Below are 23,531 nucleotides of genomic sequence, written 5' to 3'. Positions count from 1 at the left end.
GGCTGTAAGATGACTGAGGGTTTTTTAGAGGAATAATTACCGTATATACGTCAGTAAAATGTACAGATCTTAAGAGTGGAATGAATTTTGGTAAATGTCTACATTTGCTCACACACACACACATACACACACGTTTTTTTAAAGGCGAGTTTCAGGTGCCAGCAGATCGTAAGTGAAGCTGCCTCAAAAGTAAGAAGCTATATGCACCTGAAGTGAGAGAAGCAACAAGGGCTGGAACTAGAGATTTGAAAGTTATCTGGAGCCAGCAGGTAGAAATCTTGTGAGCAAATGAACCTAAGTGCCGGAAGGGGTAACAGGAAAGCAGAAAGGCCCAATTTTTGGCGCACTTGAGCCTCCCACACTGAGGGTCTTATTTGCGGATATAAGTGCAGAGTCTTCTCTTTTTCTCAGGCTTTCAATCTCATACTTAATTCTAAGAGAGAAAGAAACCACTTTCTGAGTTGGTTTCTGCCAACGTCTGCCCTACCGAACTTGCAGTATGGCGTCGTTGGGGGAAGGGAGCTAGAGGATCCTACAGAGTGGGTGGTCTGCACCTCCTCCAAGCAGCATGCACGACTACCAAGCACAACTATGTTCTTGACCTGGGGAGCTTAGCTTCCTCGGTGCAGCGGCCCTGGAGCAATGCCCTCGGTGTTTGCAGCTGGTGCAAGCTTGCAAGCGGCCGGAGCTCCGCGGCTAGAGTTGGGGGGCGGTGGGCGTGGTCGCGCAGTCCCGAGCAGTCCCGGGAATGTTCTGAAAAGTATCCAAAAGTTCCGCGCAGCGCGCGCGCCAAAAGAAAAAAAAGGGCACAACCCCCCACTACTCTGGGCGTTGCGTGTCCCGACCTTGCCATTCGGACTGCACCTCCAGCTGCAGTGCACACGCTTCCAGCGCCTTCTCTGGAGCCTCGCCGTCGGCTGGGCTTTTTTCCCTTGCAGCAGTCTCCAGACCCGAGAGGCGGCCGGAGTCCTTGCGCTTCTCTTTGGGGCAACATGCCCAACGACGACGCATTCAGCAAGCCCTCGGCACCGTCGGAGGCCCCGCACGCCCCCGGGGCACCGCCGCAGGGCAAGGGCGGCTTCGGCAAAGGAGCCGGGGCGTTGCCGGGGACGGCGGGCGCCGGGGGCAGCGGCGGCGGCTCCGGCTCCGGGACGTCGGGCATGGGCGCTGCGAGCAAGAAGTCCCCGCGGCTGCCCAAGTGCGCGCGATGCAGGAACCACGGCTACGCGTCGCCGCTCAAGGGCCACAAGCGCTTCTGCATGTGGCGGGACTGCCAGTGCAAGAAGTGCAACCTGATCGCCGAGAGACAGCGCGTGATGGCCGCGCAGGTGAGTGCAGGAGCCCAGGAACCAGGGTTCGGCCCCGAACTTTTTGGATAAAGGCTCTTGGGCCAGGCCGGCGCCATGCGGGACCCGAGGTCGAGAGCGAGGCGGCGGTGCTAGCCGACGGCCGCGGCGCGCTCGGCTCGGGGCTCCCAGCCACGCGCCCACGCCACTCTCGGAGGGACTCGTCTCCGATGCCGCCCGCGGAGCAGTGACGTGCGGGGTTTGCTCGGCTCCGGAGGCCGGGGGAATCCCTGACCCGGTCCTCCAGCAAAGAGTTACAAGGTTCACCCTTTCGAGGGTCCCCGAGGTCCCCAGAATCTCTGATCCCGCTTTCATAGCACAGTTGCCGGGTTCGCTCTCCTGGGGAAGGGCTTCCAGAACTTTCGACCCCGCCCCCAGCAAAGTTGCTGGGTTCGCCCCTTTGGGGGTTCCCCGGGATCTCTGACCTCGCTCTCTGAGCGTTGGGGGTTCGCACCCCTCAGGGATCCCTGACTCCGCCCCCCCAGCAGAGAGCAGCACTTAAATTCGGGAGGGTACTTCGTGGTGCCGGCGCCGGCCACTTGTTTGGGCGAAACTGAGACCGGGCTGCTTATCCGCAGAACGCGGTCGGGAAGCTGTGTTTCTGGAAAAGTCTCTAACGGACGCCGGCGTGGCGTGGCCCTGGTTGTGCTCTTGGCGCACTTTTCGTGGTCGCCCCGCGAGGACCCAGGCTGAGAGCCTCAGCCATTTTGAACGCTACGGAAATTTTACCAACATTTTAAAATTTGCTGTCTCGACCTAACTTGTTCAAGTACAAATTATTTTGAGTATGTTTTCAAAACACTCTTAAGAATTTCCTTTTAAATATGCGCCGTGGAGAAAATGCAGGGGTTGAACAGTTTTGTCTGTCGTCCCTGTTTTTTGTTTGTTTGATTTTTAAGCGGCAAAAGCAGGACAGTAATTGAACTCTTAACGGCGATAGTTTATGTCGTTGATATCCTACAAGGATTTTTAGAAGGGAATGGTACACATTCTGTCCAGCTAAAAGTTGTCTCATCCTTTTAAGACAGGTTATTTAACTTGGAAAGATACCCAAGAAATATTTACCAACGATGTGCTACTTTTGATTAGGAACGTGTAAATATCCTCCGTTGAAAATGATTTAGATAAGATAGTGGAACAGGACTGCATAAATGCTTGAAAGATTATATTTTCTATGTATTTGGTTTTTAAAAATGTGTTTTAAACTAGATGTATTTTGGCTTCACAGATTGTGAGTGCAGTTATAGAAATACAGGTTTTTTCCTTGGTTTCTTTATAGATTTTTAGCTTAATCTAGAGTGGATGAAAAAACAGTGTAGCATTTAAATGCATCACAATGAAAAACACTTAGGACATTTAAGTTGTATTTGTGGGTAGAAAATATTCTGAACGTTTAGTCGTTGGCTCAGATAGCGTGGAGAGTGTGTTTGGGAGGGGAATTTTCCTCAAAAAATGTAATGAAAATATTTATCCAAGTAGGGGTATTCTTTTTGAATAAGCTTTATTAGTAGGGGCAGTAACCTGGAAAAAGGCTTTTTATGTTGGAAACAAAAGCAACTCAGGATTACTTTTATAATAGAAACTTAACTGTTTTTCACACCAGAAGGCTGGTGTTGTTCTAGGTGAAACCTCTCAAATCCACGTGACAGCCATTCTATTAAGTCATTCCAAAATAAGTTTGATCTTAGCTGTGACTCTAAAATAATTGCATTTTTTAATCAATTGCCCCACCTTCGCTGTTTAAATAACATTTCCTAAGAAGCTTTGAGAGGTCTTTGTAAAAAATATCCTTAGTTTTGGTGTGTTTTGTGTGTTTTGTGCATGCATGGGATTTGTGTAAACCAAGGTATAATTATGCATTGACATACTTCCCAGGTTTGTGGGTACTTAATTATTTCTGAAAGATCCCTAATACTCTGTTTCTAAAATTCTTGGTTGATAATAGAAAATCCAAGATTTAAGCTTAATTACTTAATCTTAATTAAGGATTTCTTTTGTAAGTTGAAGACTCCTCTTGTAATGAGTAAAATTACCTGCAAATTAATCAGCTTTCTAAATTTGGAACAATTTTCTGAAGACATATAAACTGTAGTTGTATTTCTGGTTTACTATTTTGATTTCAACTTGAGGCTTGTCTTCAGGACTTTGAGGTACAGGTACTTTTTTCATTTCCATACCACCAAGAGTCAATTTCAACAAAAAGTCTCCTTTTTTTGTTACATATAGAAAGGAAAAATACAATTTATTTTCTTTACACCTCTTTTTTCAACCTTTAACAATGTTATTTAAAAGAAGATAAATTGAAGGACCCTGAGGAGTTTCTTAGGTATGTTAGGTCCTTTCCAGCTCCAGCGTCTATCTTCTTTCTTACCTAGAATATCACACCTGTCCTCCCTTTCTCTCCACCTGAAACCTCTCCCTTCACCAGGGACCTCAACACCAGCTTCCAGCCCCTTGTCCCTATTACTTCTCTACATGCTCCCTTCACCCTGGAGAACAGGGCTCTGTAGGGTTTCCTAAGCAGCTCCTGACTTTCCTGCACACCCTGCTCCCTTGTTCCCATTATTCTCATTATTCCTGGTTCCCTTGATTCCTGGTTCCTTGCGTGTCCAAGTCCTACTAATACTCCAGGCCCTGTTCCAGTACCACCTCTGGCTGAGTCTTAGCTTCAAGCCATTTCTGTCTCTGAATTTCTTCTGTAGGAATTGGTGTGTACCACACTCTTGAGTTGCACATTTGCCTGCCTCCTGTTTCTCCTTTTAAACAGAGACTACCTTAGGATCTAATCTAACCTTACTGTCTCTTGCTGGTCATTGTTCCCATTCTGCTGGCCTTTTACAAATTTGTGGAACGAAGGAGTCAGTGATCCCATTCTTCTTTCCTAATCTATCAGTGCTGACATCTGCTCTTCAGATTGAACTCCTCTGCTTGGCTGACTCAACCATTTTTTCATGATTCTTCCTAGCAAGGCTTATTTCCTTCTACTCTCCATACTCAGTTGTTTAATTTTTTTTTTTTTGAGCACTTACTGTGGGCCAGACATTCTGGCTGTAAATCATTTCTCAGCTTTGGCTGCACATCATAGATACCTGGGTGGCTTTGAAAAGAAATGATTCTCAGACCTTACCCTGGAGCTGATGGATCCTGACGTCTGGGGTGGGCGGGGCTTCAGTGGTTTCCGGGAGGCTGCACAGGTGATGCTTATAGTGTGCTGGAGGATGACCCGCTGCCCTCTGCTTCCAGGTGGCCCTGAGAAGGCAGCAGGCCCAGGAGGAGGAACTGGGGATCAGCCACCCCATCCCACTGCCCAGCACTGCCGAGCTGCTTGTCAAGAGAGAGAACAACAGCAGCAACCCATGCCTGATGATTGAGAACAGCAGCTCCTCGCAGCCCCTGCCGGCCAGCACCACCAGCACTGCAGCTTCAGGTACCCTGGGGGGCCCGGGGTTCACATCGTGGCTGGGCAAGGGGAAGAAGACGGGCTGTGGCCATGAAAGCAGTCTCAGGACCATCCTGAGCCACATATTACATACACTCAGAGCTTCGAGGGGTTTCTTAAAAGATTCTCCCTCTGCAGGTCTGTTTTTGGCTGCCTCATCAAGGAGCTGGCCATGTACTCTAGAATTGGAAGTTCAACAGCTTCACTTTCCTGTTGGTTATTAGCCAAGACTGAATCTGGACAGAGTCAGAATAACAGAATGTCAGAGGAGTGAGATTCCAGATTTCATCTCAATCCCACCGCTCTCCATTTGGGGGTCCTCTTGGTGGGAGCTAAAAGATCCTTGTTTTCTGCACATGAAAATCCATTTCTCTGGCAAGGACTGTTCTGAAAAGGCCATTTCCTAGGTGTCAAGTTTCCCTGGGCGCTGGGAAGTGAGGGAAGGCAAGTCCCATCGGCTTAAGTTCTCTCCAGAGTGCTAGGACAGTGCCAGTGGCTGTACATATGCTAATTCACTTCAGTTCATTCTTACAAGGAGGAGGTAGGAATTCCGTTTTACACATGTGAAAACTGAGGTGTAGGACAAATCCCATTGTGTGTGTTTAAGTGACTGGCTAAATCTACAGAACTAGAAAGCATATGAATTGGTCCATCTGCCTCCAAAGCTCACTGCGCTCACTGCACTGGGTTTCCACATCACCTTCAGCTCCATAGTGTTCTTGAGCAGCACTGTCCAGTATGGAAGCCCCTAGCCACATGGGGCTATTTAAGTTTAAATTAATTACAGTGAAATAAAATGAAAACATTCATCCAAAGAAGATAAACAAGTGGCCAATAAGCACATGAAAAGATGCTAAACATCACTGATCACTAGGGAAATGCATATCATAACTACAGTGAGATACCATCTCAAACACATTAGCATGGTTTCTGTCAACCCCCCCAAAAAAAATAGCAACATCAAATAGGAAATGGATAAATTTTGGAATGTTTGTGCTGTGTTGGCGAGAATGTAAAATGGTATGGCTGCTATGGAAAACAGTATGGTGGTTCCTCAAAAATTGAAAATAGAAGTACCATATGATCCAGTAATTCCACTTCTGGTTGTATACCCAGAAGAATTGAAAGCAGGGTCTTGAAGAGATATCTGTACACCCATGTTCATAGCAGCATTATTCATAATAGCTAAAATGTGGATGCACCCCAAGTGTCCGTCAACAGATGAATGGAGAAGCAAAATGTGGTATATGCATACAGTGGAATATTATTCAACCTTGAAAAGGAAGGAAAGTCTGACATGCTACAACATGGATGAACCTTGAGGACATTATGCTTAGTGAAATAAGCCAGTCACGAAGCCACGAATACTGTATGATTCCACGTAAGTACTTAGCATAGTTAAAATCATATAGACAGAAAGTGGAGTGGTTATTGTCAGGGACTGGGGGGATGGGAAAATGAAGAGTTACTGCTTAATGAGTATAGAGTTTCAGTTTTTTTTTTCTTTTTTTCTTTTTTTTAATTAAAGTTTATTGGGGTGACAATTGTTAGTAAAATTACATAGATTTCAGGTGTACAATTTTGTATTACATCATCGATAAATCCCATTGTGTGTTCACCACCCAGAGTCAGTTCTCCTTCCATCACCATATATTTGATTCCCCTTACCCTCATCTCCCACCCCCCCACCCCCCTTACCCTCTGGTAACCACTAAACTATTGTCTGTGTCTATGAGTTTTTGTTTCTCATTTGTTGGTCTTGTTCTTTTGTTGTTTTTGGTTTATATACCACATATCAGTGAAATCATATAGTTCTCTGCTTTTTCTGTCTGACTTATTTCGCTTAGCATTATACTCTCAAGATCCATCCATGTTGTCACAAATGGTCCTAGTTCATCTTTTCTTACCGCCGTATAATATTCCACTGTGTTTATATACCACAACTGCTTTATCCATTCATCTATTGAAGGACATTTCGGTTGTTTCCATGTCTTGGCCACCGTAAACAAAGCTGCAATGAACATTGGAGCACACGTGTCTTTATGGATAAATGTTTTCAGATTTTTTGGGTAGATACCCAGGAGAGGGATTGCTGGGTCATACGGTAATTATATTCATAATTTTTTGAGAAACCTCCACACGGCCTTCCATAGTGGCTGCACCAGTCTGCATTCCCACCAACAGTGTATGAGGTTTCCTTTTTGAGTTTCAGTTTCACGAGATGAAAATAGCTATGAAGATCGATGGTGGTGATGCCCATTATAAATGTATTTAATACCACTGAACTGTACCCTCAAAAACGGTTAAGATGGTAAATTTTATGTTATGTGCTTTTTACCACAATAACAAAACAACACAAAAAAAGCAAGAAAAAATTTAAAACATTCACTTCCCCCGTTGCACTAGCCACATTTCAAGTGCTCAGTAAGTACATGTAGCTTAGGCCTCCCATATTGGATAGTGTGCATTTCCACTTCTCATGAAGTTCCATTTGACAGCACTGGTCTAGAGTCCAGGAGCTCTAAGAAACCCATCAATCAAAGAGCTGTGAAATCTGTTTGCAGTCAATACATCCATTACATATTTAATACATATGCTAAGATTCACAGAATGTCTTTAGAGCCTGCTGTGGTTCTGTGAAATACAGCCTTGCAGTGTGGTAGCTCTTCAGTAATCTTCTCATGAGTTACTCAATTTGCTGTGCTTAACCACTGGGCTGAAGTTGCTCAGCTGCCTGTCATTAAGTAGCTGTGCAATTTTGCACCAGTCACTTAAGCTCTCTGGGCCTTTTGTTTCCTCTTCAAAAAAAGGCGGCGGTGGGTTTTGAGGCTTTGAGGGTTTTGAAGATTCTATAAGTCTTGACCATTATAAGGAAAGAGAAGGTAAGCAGGCACCAAAGAAAGCAGGTGAGAGGTGGGACCACAATCTCTGCGTGGTAGGTAGGGGTGTGTGTATGTGTCAGTCACTGTGTGTGATACGAGGGCTGTAGATTCTGTAGTTAACAAGGGAGTGGTATTATTATTATTATTATTTTTTGTCTGGGTTGCTCATAATACAAACAACAGTTTCTAAACTTTCCTTTTTAAAGGAAGTATATCCAACAGATACATGATCTGTACGCTTTGGGATTTGAATCTATCTAAGGTTAATTTCCAAATAATGTGTAGGAGGTCAGGGCTAATCTGGTGGATTTAGCTGGAGGGCTGAGCTGAGAACTGGGTGTGTCAGAGGAGTGACAGGGGAAGAACTCATTTGATGTTCACAAACATTTTGTGAGGTAGGAATTACTATTCCCATTTGCAGATAAGGAAACCAATGGTAAGGAAACTGCCCCAGGATAGAGCTGACTGGAGCTGGGATTTAATCCAGGCCTGTCTGTCCCAAAACCCATGCATTTTCCATTTCAGCTGCCTGTGAGGAGAGGCTGTGGGAACAGTTCCCAAGTTTCCTTAGAAAATGGGCAATTATGATTAGAGGCTATGATTTAATCTTCAGAAGGGATTCAAGGTTCATGGGCAAATTAGAACAGTCTTAGGGGCAAACATCTCTGCCATTCTCCGTTGTCATAGAAGTCTGCAGCCACTCGTCTTCCTGGGGAGAAATACAGGGAAAGGCCCGTGATAGAAAAATGACAATGCTGGGCGTTTTGTAGGGGACCACAGTTGAACTTGGTCTAGTCTGCTGTCCTGCATTCTACCTTGGTGGAAGGGATGTCAGAGTTTGATTGTATACCCCAAAGTGGCAGAGTTTTAGAGAAGCATTTCAGGCTACATGGGGTTCAGAATGCCAGAGAAGTTCTCCCAGGGTATTTCATAGAGTGGCATTAGGGAAAGTTACGAATAGAATCAGCAGGAAAGCAAGATAGAGGGAGGCTTCAGGGTGGAGGAGGATGTGAGCAGATTGCCTTCTTGCTGTGGAACCCGTAGACCTTGGAGTCGTTTTGGGGTATTGAACCAACACAATGGGAGGGGAATGTGTGTTGTATTCATGTGCTCAGGTGTGGGTAGGGATGCATCACTCTGGAGGCTTTCCCTGCCAAAGGAAGAGGGGCTCCCCCCAGCCAGCCCATCTCTGTGGAGCAGGAGCATCAGGTCATGGTCATTGCTCACCTGGCTCCTACCAAAGCTCCTGAGTTGGGATTGGTAACTTCAGGGTTAGGCTGGGGAGTGAGCAAGAGGAAAACAGAATTGCCAGTAGAATTAAACTACATGAATATATAGAGGGAGAAGGAGGGAGAAAGAGAGAAAGGGAGGAAGGGGAGAGACAGGTTGACTGACTGACTGACAGACTGGAGAGCGTCCTTCAAGTTTGGTGCAGCACATGGGGCCCAACTTCTTAGGATAGCTTGCTGCCAACAAATGTGTCGCTTCTATTCAATTTCCAGAGACTAGGATTTATTTAAAATGATATTTGACTTTCTATAGGAAATAGTACCTATTACTAGAGTACAAAAGCATATTCAAAGAAAGATGACTGTTCTTCTAATCCCAACCTGCAGGTCTCTTCTGTTTGTCGTTCCAGGGTTATGTGCACTGTGTACAAGCTTATGTGTCTATTGATCAATTTCATATGTGTGTATGTATATTATTTGTGTGTATAACATAATGGGAGTGTATTGTTCCCACCTGTGTGTAATTTTTTTCTTTCATGTAAAACAGCTTGGAATGTTTTAATGGCCTAGTATTCCATTACATACTAATAGACATGGAGGGCTAGGACTCGAAATGATTTAGTGAGAGATGAAGTGGTAGGAGTTGTTACGGGATAGTGAAACCTACCAACCTGGCACTCACGGGGCAGTTTGCTAACCACTTTCTAACACCTAATGTTTAGTGTGTACAGGGCAGTAGCTTAGCGAATTTCAGTAGATTTTCATGGCCTTGAAGTTTTTTAGTTATCTCTTTTTGGCTTCCAAAAGTGAGAGTGACACAGGCCCAAGAATTATTGCCAAGATTATCGGCTGAATTCTAAGGACACTGTGAAGGCAATTGGATTTACCAAGCTGTTGTTTCTTTATTGGAAAACTGACTCCTTGAAATAGGATAATGTACCTTAGAAGAAAGTCTCTACAATCCTGAGCCAAAGATTAGCTAAGATCGAACAAAACACTGACCGAAGGTTCCTTAAATAATGGGGTGCAGAAGATTTTTGTTGCTTTTTTTCATCCATGATTGTGTGTATTACTGTGGAAGAAATAGCCTTTTGAAGAAATGCACTGTTCATTGCTGTTTGCTATACTAGCGGGATCAGTGTTAGCAGATGCACCACTGATTAGCAAATAGTTTCTTCCCAACCATTTTTGGGGCACCCAGAAAAAAAGGTAAGCATTTGGCTTATAAATGACTATGAATTAATAGCAACTTCAGCATTATCTCTATGGTTTTACTTTTTTAATTTTAGCATTTTATATATATATATATATATACAATTTTTGAAATTATATATATTATTTCAAAAATTATCAACTGACTTAAAAAAATCTCATAGGCATTCTTCCTTTTTGAAATTTGGGCACCTTTTTGTTTTATTTTAAATTCTGCTTGTCCTTTACCTCCTGTGCAGCCAGTAGAATGCTGTTTTGCCCAGTACTTACACTGAGGTCTGCCTAGTTCTTTGCTTCTGCTTTTCTGGGCAGAGCTGTCAGATGAAGGCATTGTAGATAATTCGGTTCTGCACATGTGTCCTTTGTAAGTAAGGACCTGAATGTTATCTCCCTTGGGGCCCTCCCTTCTGGAGCACCCTGGACTTCCACACACACTCACATTCACACTCCCCCACATCAAACCACCTCCTACCGTCTCGCGCCTTCCCCTGGCAGCTCAGCCTCCTGTGGCCCGCTGCCCGCTGACTTTCACTCACCTTCCCTCTGTTGGAAGGGTCATTCAGGTCTGTGCCTGATAACGACAGGATCCCCTCCTTCACTTTTCTTCTGCAGTAATTCCGCTTCTGTGTAGAGGGAGCACACATGCCAGTAGGGGAGCACTGTGTTGTGTCTTTTAAATGCTTTATGAACATGAAATATGGTAGTTTGAAAATGGAATAATGCCCCCTCATAGGGTTTTTACCAGTAAGAATGACTGATACGCGAACAATTGAACATACCGAGTTATTTAAATTTTAAAAAAACTTTATTCTTTAGAGCAGTTATAGGTTCATAGCAAAATTGAGAGGAAGGTAGAGATTTCCCATATACCCCGCCCCCCCACATGCACACCCCACCAGAGGGGGACATTTGTTACAATTGATGACCTGTGCTGACACATCATCATCACCCAAACATCATAGTTTACATTAGAGCTCACTCTTGTGTTGTACATTCTGAGTTACTTCACTGCTCTCAAAATTCTACGTGGAGTTATTTAAATTCAAAATACACTTCAGTTTTTATCTTTGCAGTTTTCTAATATACACCGAGAAGCACTTCATTCAAATGAACAACCAAAACATTTTATCCCAACTGGTTTAAAAGTTTATTTTTGAAGGATTCGGGCAACCTGTATAAGATGAGCTACATTTGATTTTAGACAGAGCGCCTAATTTCAAGTAGAATAGAAAATGTAGATATTTGGTTTAAAAAGGTCTTTAGATAAAAGCATTCCCCAATTTTCCTTTCAGAGTCAGAAATTTCCAGATGTCTAACAAAACAAAATTCCTTCAACTGAAGCAACAGTTGGAGGCTTGAGTGAGAGAAAAAACTGAAGCTTCATGGTACTTATCATTGTGATAGCCTGTTGTTTCAAGTAGTGGCTCAGTCAATTTTATTTATTTCAAGGGAAGTCTTTGCTTACATTTCAAATAATAACAATTAATTGGCCTGAGAGATTCTCTGTGGACAGTATTTCCATAAAGCAGTTATAACAAAGTACATAGGCAGTAGCCTACTGGCCTACCTTTATTTAGAAAAGAAATTTAGAAAACATCTAGAGTCACATAAAAGGTAAATACAGGGTTTAAAGTCACAAATTAGTTTTGTAACGACATATGTAAAAGACAAAAAGCATTTGATTGGTTTACATCTACATCTCCTTTGTGAAAATATAATCTTAAAGGCAAGGATTGCCTTTCCTTCATCATTTTATTCATGTGAATAGTACAGTACCTGGCTTTATAGTAGATGGTCAATAAACCTTTGCTGAATGAATGAATAATGATGGTTAAATCTGAAGTTGTTTTAAAGCACTAGATTAGTGATCAATACACATTGTTCTTCAGTGTATGTTTTTGTTTTATGATCTTTTTTAAATGTGGATTTTTTTAAAATGCTAACATTAAAACATAAACTAACAGCTTACAGTGTAATTCACATGCTGTTTAACTCGTCTATTTAAAGTATACAGTTCATTGTTTTTTTAGTAAATTCAGAGTTTTGCAGCGATCACCAGAATCTAATTTTGGACTATTTTTGTCTCCTCCTAAAAGAAACTACCCATTTACAGTCAATCCCCATCTACTCACCACACCAACCATAGGCAACTATTAATATATTTTCTGGCTCTATAGATTTGTCTATTCTGGACATTTCATGTAAATGGAATCATATGATATGTGACGTTTTGTGTCTGGTTTCTTTCACTTAGCTTGGTGTTTACGAAGTTTATCCATGTTGTACCATCTATTTAGTATTCTTTATTTTTACTAAACTATTCCATTATATGGATCTATCATATTTTGGTTTTTTATTCAGCTGATGGACATTTGGGTTGCTTACACTTTTTGTCTATTATGAGAAATACTTCTATGACGATTTTGGACCAGTTTCTGTATGAATGTATGTTTCATTCTCTCTGGTATATACCAAGGAGTGGAATTGTTGAGCCCTATGGTAACACTCTGTTTAACCTTTTGAGGAACTGCCAGAATGTTTTCCAAAGAGGCTGCACATTCCCCCCAGTAGTGAATAGATGAGGGTTCCAGAAAATTCAAATGAAATTGTTTAAAATTAAAGGATAAGAAGCCTTCATTCTGGCAAACACTACAGATTTAAACCCAGTGAGAGTCTTTGATGACCAGAAGTTTAGATTATGGAGGATTCTCAAGGTTTACATTTTATTATCACTAGAAATAGTCAGTCTTTCAAAAAAGCTTCCTCTTTTACCTCATTATCGCATATAGTTTGTAGTGAAAGGAACAGTGTTTGAAGAAGGAAACCATTGAGGGACCTGGCGGTGGGCCTTCTTGTACTATTGGTTGATAGAAATATTGGTTTGTTTCTGAAGAGCTAAAGCAACTTTTCAGACCTTGGGTGCAAGTATTTCCTCAGAGTGAGGGAGAGGGACTTCTAGTGCCCTAGAAACTTGGCAGGAATAATTTTTATCGTTGGATTTCTAAAAATGGAAGACCATTATCTTTTGTGAAGAGCAAAAGAGAAAACCTGAGAGTTGGTGAAAATGGACAGCTTTTCTTCATGTTACTTACAATGGGAAGAGAATAGTTCAAAAACTGCCTTAGAATTCACTGCCAATAGCTGGTCGTAGCGTTGAAGAACTTTATTAGATCATGACACTGGGTATTGTCATAGTGTGATAACAGCCTTGCTTTTGCTGCTGTAGGAAACTGCTGGAATGTCAAAAAGCTCATCTGTGTCTTCATTTTCACTTGCCTGCTCCGCAGTGTCCCCCTGGACTCCCTTGAACCATGGATTCCTAGTTATTTGCTGGCTCAACAGTCCTCTCCGTTGACCACCCCCTCAGCCAATTCCTACTCTTTGAATCTTGTGGACACCTTTCTGACCCATCTGTTGTTTCTGCTAGGCCAGCTTTCTTCAAAGCTTCTTGGCCTTTGAAATCACCTGTGGACTCCCATGAGATAAGATGATTCCTTTTATTTCTGTCAGCATCCTTTCTTTCCCCTCTTTCTTCTTCTCCCAGCCCCTAAATTTTTGCTTTATTGCTGACTTCTCTCTTTGTTTTATTCGCTGGTCTAATCTGTACTTCTGAGATAATGAGGACTCTGAAGTTTCTCAAAGGACTGAGGTTTACAGGGAAGAGTGCACAGGGGAATGTCAGCTAACACCTTGTGAGGATCCGATACATTCTGTGCCTCTGCCAGATGATCTGGACTCAGCCTAGGAGTGCTCCGTGTTGTGCCACGAAGCAAAGGAAGCAGGGTAGGTGTGCTGGTGGGCTTCCTGTGTGGGCCTAGCTGCTGTCTCACTGGTTCTTGACTTGTCAGGGTTCCTTCTGCCACTGTCATAAGCAACTAAGTACATGCTGCATTTCTGTCTTAGCTTGACGGTGTCTTACTTTTCAACTTACAAAAAATTCACTGTGACAACCTTTTGACTCGCCTAAGAAAATTCACATAAATATTGATCCCTGAACCAAATTACATTTGCTGAACCAAATTACATTTCAAACCCAGTTTCCTATCGTCTGTTATGTCTCTTGGTGGACCTCACAATCCCTATTCTGGTCTTATTGTGCAATGCCACTGACCATGCTTTTCAGAAAAGGAAAATGCATAAGAAACTCCTAAACTAGACTGCAAATAACCAGCTTGTTGTCAAAAGAAAATATTGATTCAGTATTATAGTAATAGCAAATATTCTGATTTTTATTGGCAGTTAAGAGTTCTAAGATACTGCTTTAGCCATCCAATGTCAGTTCAGTGGACACTAACAGATGACTCAGTATTGATTTCAGCACCTATAAAATGACTCCCTATTCTTGTACCACCCTTAAATCTGGTCCAGAGGTTTGGTCCAGAGGGAATATCTAAAATACAGAATATGCATTGATTTAGGGAAGCAGATTGGATTTATCAAACACCAATAAATGTTTGGTGAACTGAATTGAGTTCATCTTTGCTGGCAAGTCTGCTGTTTGAGCAAGATTGTCCATCTCCCTTCTTCCCTTTCCTCCTCCTGTTTTTCTATTTTATTTTTCACCCATTTGACAAGTATTCACTGTGTGACTGCAATGGGTCAGGCCCTTTTCTAGGCATGGGATATACAGCGGTATGTAAAACATCCATCTCTCCTGGATCTTATATATCCAGCGGGGGAGACAGTTGATAAACAAGCACACCAGTAAATAAGCAAGATATTTTCAGAAAGTGGTAAGTGCTATGAAGAAAGATGAAGTGATATGATGGAAGTGTCTGAAGGAACAGTGGCTGTTTGATAGGTTGGTTAGGGAAACAGGGCCTCTCTAAGGAGATTAAATTGGAGCTAGTCCTGAGTGTGAGCCCTTGCGGTCAAGGTCTGGGGAAAGAGCCTTCCAGGTGGAAAGTGCAGTCAGGTGAGACTTCGCTTAGAACAGGAAGTAGGCAGGGATGCTGGAGTGGTGAAAGCAAGGGGTGACATCACTGGGGTGCATCTCAGGGCCATGGAAGCCAGAAAAGAGAGCAGTGGGAAGGCTTTGGAGTATTGAAGCAGTGAATGGCATAATCTGACTTCCTTTCTTAAAAGCTCTCTCTGCTGCTGTGTAGAGGGTAGTTTGAAGGGAGACAAGTGGGAGCAGAGATGGAAGTGAAGCCTGTGTAGTTGCCCAGGCAAAGGGGAGACCAGCGTGGACTGGTGTGGTGGTAATAGACATAGAAAGAGATGCTGGGGCAGGAAGTCTATTTTGGAGGCCAGTTTACATGTAATTTTGTTAGATACTGTCAGTGGCACTCCCTGGAAAGAGCGGCTGCCACAACATTGTGAATATTAGGTTGACATTTGGGCTTTACCAGTCTGAAAAGTGGAGGGTTGTACGTTGGTGTGGCCATTAGAATAATGGCCCCAGAGATACCCACACCCCAGTCCCTGTGTCCTGTGAGGGTATTAGCAGACATGGCAAAAGGGAATTTGCAAACGTGATGCAGTCAAGGATCCTGGGGTGGGGAGAGGATCCTGGGGTGGGGAGATGATCCTGGAATCCCCAGGTGGGCTCATTTTAATGACACGAATCCTTGGAAGTGGAGAACCTTTCCTGGGTGCACTAGAGATGCCACAACAGAAGACGACACAGGAGAAGGTGAGTTTTGAAGTATGGGAGGGACTTGACCCACTGTTGCTGGCTTGGAAGATGGAGAAAAGGCACCCTGAGCCAAAGAATGCAGGAATTCTCTAGAAGCTTGAAACAACCCTCAGCTGACAGCCAGCAAGGAAACGGGACCTCGGTCCTATGATTGCAAGGACCTGAATTCTGACAGCAAACTGAATGAGCAAGGAAGCAGATCCCCCCATAGAGCCTCCAGAAAGGAATGCAGCCCTGTTGACACATTGATTTTTAGCCTGGGGAGACCTGGCTCAGACTTTGGATACACAGAACTATAAAATATCAAATGTGTGTTGTTTAAGCCACTAAATTTGTGGTAATTTGTTATTTAGCAATAGAAAACAAAGACACTTAATATAGTTTATAATTCCCATTTCTTTTGTTTTTAGTGAAGTTGAACTTTTTTTCATCCAGTTAAAGGCTATTTGTATTTTTTTTCTGTGAACCACGTGTGCATTTCTTTATTAGCCCATTTCTTTATTGAATCCCTCCCATCTAGGGGGTCCTTATTTATTCTGGAGATTGGCCCTTTGTGATACGAGTTGCAGTCCCCCCATCCCCCATTCATTCCCCGCTACTTGGTATTTCAGACTGAGACTAACTGGGGACAGACCGCGGAGACAATAGGAGCCCAAGGACTGCGTCCTGGTCACTGCACTCTCTGGGGGGCAAGCAGAGGAGCAGAAGCCTGTGGATCTTTTAGTTCCTGGTTAGCAGGTCATTAGCCAGGCTGAGTGAAAATGGCCATGAGAGCATCGTAGAATGGCTACACCTGAGGCGTTCCTTATGTTATTCCAACTCCTGCTTGTCATTTCAGTTTAACCATGGACAAATCTCATATTAAGCTACCAGCCCCAATGATTGAACCATTTCACAGTCATGTCCAGTGCTCTGGTCTAGAAGTTCCAACATTACTATGTGGTCTGTAATAAAGGGGTATGGCCATGGCTGAAGGGTGGGGTATACTATCTAGACAGATATTGTCGTTATTGGAGAGTAATCTTATTCTTACCCAGTGTTTCATGAACTTAGAATGCATGTTATCGGTCAACTATTTTAAAGTAATTTTACTGCTTTTCTTTGGCCAATGCAGAATATGTTCAGGGTTGGTTTCCCCCAGGGTGCGTTGTTATTAGCTTGTGGCAGTGCCAGGTTGTCCCCCTGAGAGAATGGTATATGGTAGTAGAAGCTTAATTAAAGGTCTTGAAACTGAAAGGCACCTAGAAAAAGATTCTTGCTGTGATCTCGGTAACTTTGTACCTGGGCAGGAAGCTCCATGTCATTGAAAGAATCTACGATCTAGACCCAATTCCTCACCACCACTCTGATTTTGAGCAGTTCACTTCTTTGTCTATTTCCTCAAAGGATAAATGGATAAAATAATATATGTCTGTCCAGTCTATCTCGCGGAATTGTTGTGCTCAGCTAAGATACGTATGTAAACATTGCTTGTAAGCCGTGGTGCAGTACAGAACCTGCCATGGAACTCACGTTTCAGATAGTGATAAGAGGAGTAGCGGAATGAGCCTGGAAAGGATCCCTCCTATGGCCGTAAACTGTTCTTCACAAGAATGAAGCTACGTGAACTGACATCACAAGAATTATGTCTCTCTCTGGGTGAGGATTATGTAACCGAGCACATTTCTCTCCACCCCACCCGTGCTGCCAGGAATCTCAGCGATACATCTTAACGCTCAACGCAGAGCAAATGGATTGAGCCCTCGCACTAGAATAGTTAGAGTAAGTACTGCCATTTTCTTGGCCTCCCTTTTCTTTTTGTATTTTACTAGTTTTGCCAATATATGTCTTTAGTGTTAGCCATCTCTTATCCTTTCTAAAGGCAGTGGGGAGTGTTGTATAAGCACACAAATACCCTGGATGAGAAGATGAGGAAGTGACCTTTAACAAAATAGGTAAGGCACTAAATATCTTGCTGCCCCTCACTGTGTGGACAGAAGGTACATGTTTTAGAAACCTTGGGACATGCATGTCACATTCAGAAGCAGGGGGTGTTAGCACAGACCTTTTGGAGGAGGCAGACACTTGGCCATCACCACCTTCCAGAAGAAATGTGAGATCGCTGAACGAGGTGCATGTCGCTGTTGCCCACTATGAAGTGGGATCTGCCTGGTGATCAGGATAGTATTTTTAAGTGTGTAGTTTTAGAAATTTTCATTTTTGAAAACGCTCCTAAATCTTTGTGCATTTGAAAGTTCAGGTGTTAGATTTTTTGTTAGGGGCAAACAAAGCATCAAGGGAGTCTCAAGGGTGCTTTTCTAACAGTTATATCTAACGCCGTGGTGGGGGAATGAACAAGTGGTGGCAACGCACAGTTCCTCATTAGCAGGTTGGAGCCACGTCGGAGACTGTCCCACGTCATCCCTCCCTAGGAGCCGCTGCCTCAGAGCCCCAGCCACCCGCGTGGTGAGAGAGGTGTTCGTTTCCCTTATCACGCTCTGCCTCAGTTTTTATCTGAGAGATGGAATTACGAGTTACAGGAGAAAAGGAGTAAGAAGCACATCAAAGAGTTTTCTTGTGGCTTTTGAATAAGGGGCCTCCTAGGTTTAGGGTTGTTAGTTTGGGGTGTGTTGTTTTCATCAGGAAGCACCTGGGGTTTGTTTTTGTCTAAAAGATGTAGATAAACTAGAGAGAATCCAAGGGAAGGGCAACAAAAATGATGTATGGCTTGAAGAGAAGGAGAATAACAGTCTATAAATATTTGAAAGGTAATATAAAAGAGGGAGAGAGATTATTTACAGCAGTGGAGAGGAGTTTGACAGGGAACAAAAGCTTGCATCTAGGAGCAGGGGAAAATTGGGTAGAACTGAAAACACAAGGCAGAATAATGGTGATTAAGCAAAGAAATGTAATTCTCACCATCAGTTTGTGTTGCCAAGGGCCAGAATGGCCGGAACAAGTTGTTTCTCAAACTGAGACTCTCCTCATTATTGTGAATAATGCTTTCCTAATTCCTCATTGTGAAGGGGAGAGAGTAGACAGTGCTTTATGCTTTGCCTTCGAAGTGTGTAGTTTGTTGAATTACCCACTCTGGCATGATGCTTTGAGAAGTGGAGTAATAATTACAATTCTACTAGCTCCCATTTGCTGAGCGTCTACCTCATGCCAGGTGTCTTAGCTGCTTTGTTATTTATATTCTCATTTAATCTCTACAGCAACTCCATAAAATAGGAACCTTTTTCCATTGATAGGGAAATTGGGGTCCAATAATGTGCTCAAGATCACACATGGAGTAAGTGGTGGGGTTGGGATTCAAACCCAGGGCTGGGACTCGCAGCCCATTTCATGCCCTCTACTGGGCTCCATCACCCCAGTGATGATGGTACTAATTTGGGACCCACTAGGCAGCCAGGTTACTAAACCAGGTGAACAAGTTTGTATCCAGGTACAGGGGTAAGTAGAAGAGTTGGTGTCTAGAGCTCTCTTTCTCTCTCTTTCCCCACTTTTTCTTGAGATATATTTTCTTAGGAGCTGCTGTGTTATTATGTCACATTTTCTCATTCTGTAAATTCAGTTAAACCATAAGCATTTAGTCATCCTTATGGTTATAGAGTGATCTATACACTCTCACATAGGAAAGAAAAGTTTTGTAAGTTAGGCGTTATCCTTGATCTTACATGCTAGTTATCGTGGGGATTCCTTGGCAGTATTCTGTACTTCCCTGGGCTTTCTGACTTTGATATTTCATAATGTCCAGTGTATTGATTACTAAAAAGAAAAAACAAACCCAAAATACACGGCATTAACTACGCAGAATAAAGGTGAAGAGCTGGGTGTCTTTGTTTTTCATGTCATTGTAAGAAGGTACCAAACCTGGAATCAAAGGCCTGGGTTTAATGCAGATTCCAGCTCCTGCTGTATTCCTTTGTGTTCAGGACCCCTTTCTAAGCCACAGCCAGCTCCTCCTTGGGATGGGGCGGGGACACAGAAGTTCCTGCTTTCTCGCCCTCCTAGAGTTATGGTGGGTAGCATCTGAAAGAATATGTGTAAATTGCAGACTGTTTCCTAAGTGAAAGATGACATAACATGAAAAGTTCGCATCATTTGTTTTAGCAGCTCATTTCTTGGCTCAGTTTCCTCTTGGATAAAATCTAGGATAAGTAATGGTTGAGACTTTTGAGGAAGTTGACATTATTCAAAGGGGGCAGATTTTTATTGGGGGCCAAACAGAAAGTATTAAGTGAGTTTCAAGGACACTCTTCTAATTCCGCAGCCATTGCCTCTTCCCTTTACCCATGGTGGCATGTAATGGAGACCAAGCCTAATTTCCTAACCAGGGGCTAATAGTATAGAAATTCAAAATGTGGCTCAAGACACACTGTCATTATTTCATTGATACGTTTCACTTTGGCAGTGCTATTCATTCCATATATAGGAAGTACCTTTTCTCCAGAGCTGTGTGCCTTTTTAAAATAAGGAGCTTTTCGAATTCTGTCTCCGTGCTGTTCTCCTAGTAGTGGTCTCTAGTGAATTTTCTTTAAAGTCATCCCTAGATTACTTTTTACTGTAAACTGTAATGATTTTTCCCTGATCATATTTCTCCCAAGGTCTCCTATCTCGGTTACTTGTAAGGCTACTCCTCCCCTCTCTTGTTCTCTTTGATCTTTTATAATTGGCTTAAAACTCTCCATATTTAATCTCCAGTGACTTTGTTTCTCCTCCCTATTTTTGCTTTTTCAGTCCCTTAGAATTTAATAATCTGTTGCTTATTATTTTCTTAGTTTTTCTTAAGGTGTCATATTTTCTGTCTCGCTGTTTAATAGTCTTTTTTCCTTGTCTACACATTTGTTTTATTTTAGCTATTAATGCAAGTCTGCATTTCTGTATTTGGGCTTGCAGTAAATAAAGTGCTGTATACATTCGGTGGAGTCGGTGGGCTTCCTCGTTTCAGACTCAGCTGAACGTGAAGGCACCTGCATGTATATATGGTAATGTCATGATAAAGTGACCCTTCCTACCTAGGAGACAAACAGTTGAGCACCCCGTTGGTGTTGAATGAATGAATGAATGAATTGGTTGAGTTTTTGAGAGCTTTTTCTCACAAGTTGACCTTTCTGGGGCAAATGACTGACTGCTCAACACACATGAAAGAACAGCTCTGTTAGCTTCTCTGTGGTTGAATTTTTGGTGAATCCTTCCTGGGTCAGCACCCATCATCATTTTTTCACTAAGCTCAGCTCTTCAGCTCTGAAATCCTTTTAGTCTCAGCATTGCAGTCCCTTCTCAGAAGGTCAGCCTTACCACTACTTTTCTGGTCTGTGTCTAGTTCAGGGATGAAAGAGAATCCCCAGGTGAGTCTCAAGGCTCTGCCTATTTTGTTGTTTCCTTTCCAGGGGAAAAAGAAACCAACTTAATCTTTAAACTGTGTGTTTGTAGGAGTATATGCCTTGTTGTTTTTCAGATAATGACCCTTGCCTCGTTGATTTCAACAATTTTTTAATTCTCTTGTCAATCCAGTATTGTTTGTGATGGAATGAATCTTGAGGAGCACAGGTGAGGCTGGTGGTTGACAAAGCCACAGAGGATACCATGTGCTGCCCAGGGTTTGTGACTGCTTTGTTGCAGAGGGCTCCTTTCACGCAGGCCCCGTGGTTTTAGAGTTTATGGACCCCTCCCACCATGCCGCAGACTTCCCCACCTCCAAGGTGTTTACTTTGAGTACAGTAGGCCTCCCTAATCTGTGCTTTTGCTTTCTGAGGTTACAGTTGTGTGTTGCTCTGAGTAGAGTGATAAAATCTTGCGATGTTCCACACGGGACATGAGCCATCCCTTTGTCCAGCGGCTCCCACCGGTTACTCACGTAGGAGCCTCCATCACAGTTATCAGATTGACTGTCGTGGTATCGCAGTGTTTCTGTTCAAGTGACCCTTATTTTACTTAATGGCCCCAAAGTGCAAGAGTAGTGATGCTAGCGATTCAGATATGCCAAAGAGAAGCTACAGTGCGATTGTTACGTATTGGCGCTATGTCAAAATGCCTGGGTCATTCACCTCACTTCATCTCATCATGTAGGTATTGTATCATCTCACACCATCACAAGAAGGGTGAGTGACGAACATTGACAGAACAATAAGATATTTTGAGAGAGACCACATTCACAGAATTCTAATTATTACAATATATTGTTATAATTGTCCTATTTTATTATTAGTTGTTGTTAATCTCTTACTGTGCCTAATTATAAATTAAATTTGATCATAGGTATGTATGTGTAGGAAATAACATAAAATACATAGGGTTCGGTACTGTCTGTGGTTTCAGGCATCCACTGCGGGTCCTGAAACGTGGATAAGGGAGGCGTTGCTATGTTGCCAAGCAGTTCTTGATACTGGTGACCTTTCTGTGAAATGGAATTTCTGAAAGCATGTTGGATTGCTAGTGATCCAGATGGACAAAATCTGTACAGCACAGGTCACTAGGTGAGGTAAATAAAGGAGATGGGATACCAGTGTGACTGTAGTTGTAAGAAGTTGGCTAGTTACGTAGCTTCTGTCATGCTGTTTCTTAGTTGCCATGGTAACATTTTAGTTGACAGGCCCTGCTTGGCTCTTGGTAATCATTTCTTTCAGTTAAGATTTGACTTTCTTTTCAGTTAGGATGTTGATTGATATGTAGATAGATATAGATATCTGTGTATGTGCATGTGTCTGTATGTATGCATATACATGTATGTGAGTATATATATATGAGATGTGATCAAAAGATACAGTGAATATTTAAGTTAAAAAAAATTTATTGCAGTAAAAGACACATTGTTATTAATCTCCCTCATTTCGAACACACTTATCCCATCATTCTTGCCATTTTCTGAAGCAGCTCTGGAAGTCCTCTTTTGTGAGTGTCTTTACTTCATCCTCCATCATGACAACACTCTGTGTCACACTCTGCTTCTGTTACGGCAATTTCTGTCAAATAAAAACATTGCAGTGTGTCCTCATCCACCTTATATACCGGATCTGACAGCGTGTGACTTCTGGCTCTTCCCCAAAGTCAAAATGACCATGAAAGGAAAATATTTTATATTGATTCGGGACATCGAGGTAGCCACAACAGCACAACTAAAGACACTCATGAAAGAGGACTTCCAGAGCTGCTTCAGAAAGTGGCAAGAACAATGGGGTGAGTGTGTTCAAAGTGAGGGGGAGTATTTTGAAGGGGATTAATGGCAACGTGTCTTTTACTGTAATAACTTTTTTTAAATTTAAACATTCACCATATTTTTTGGTCACACCTTATATGTATATGTGTATCATATGGCTACATATATGTGTGTGTCTACACATACATCTACCAAGTTGACAGAGTCCTCAGGATCTTGTAACTGCTACCTCTGCCGTTATCGAAAGCCAGAAGGCTCTGGATCCAGCCAAAAAAAAAGGCATTGTCACAATTGAAGAGTCTCAGTTGGGCAATGCGATCGGCAGAGCTTACTTCGCAGGCCTAGGCCCTTACTGCACAGACGTGGGGAATTCGAGTTCTGGCCCCTATGTTGGGGAGGCAGGAATTGTCACAAGTGTGACCATTTTTGCTGCACCCTGCTGTCCCTGTGCTTTGTGACACGTTTGTGGAGCACTGAGCTGTGAGGAGATAACTGAGAGTTTGGAGACGATCCTCTCTTATGCTACAGAGCATTTGTACTTGGAGAAGAGCACAACACACTTGGCTGTTGCTGGCGAACAGGCTGTAGTTGCAGAACTAGACCAGGACCCAGGGCTGGAGCGAGCTGCTTTAGGGAGGAGCCAGAAG

At 42.9% G+C, this 23,531-nt stretch overlaps 1 protein-coding gene across 2 annotated transcripts in view; it reads left to right on the top strand.

Moving 5' to 3' along the window:
• The first annotated feature begins 864 nt into the window (after positions 1-864).
• Positions 865-23,531, top strand: part of DMRT1 (doublesex and mab-3 related transcription factor 1) — a 95,113-nt gene continuing 72,446 nt past the window's right edge. The window contains exons 1-3 of one of the 2 annotated variants that reach the window (XM_033123780.1): positions 993-1,328; positions 4,590-4,773; positions 21,369-21,376. In XM_033123780.1, the coding sequence (XP_032979671.1) occupies positions 993-1,328; positions 4,590-4,773; positions 21,369-21,376 (528 nt within the window). Of the gene's footprint in view, positions 1,329-4,589; positions 4,774-21,368; positions 21,377-23,531 lie in introns of both variants that reach the window. The other variant, XM_033123781.1, reaches the window with a different exon arrangement.

The sequence above is a fragment of the Rhinolophus ferrumequinum genome, chromosome 12 (assembly GCF_004115265.2).
Source record: "Rhinolophus ferrumequinum isolate MPI-CBG mRhiFer1 chromosome 12, mRhiFer1_v1.p, whole genome shotgun sequence".
Taxonomy (NCBI): Eukaryota; Metazoa; Chordata; class Mammalia; order Chiroptera; family Rhinolophidae; genus Rhinolophus; species Rhinolophus ferrumequinum.
The sequence above is the reverse complement of the archived record's forward strand: the minus strand, read 5'-3'. Positions and strand labels throughout refer to the sequence as shown.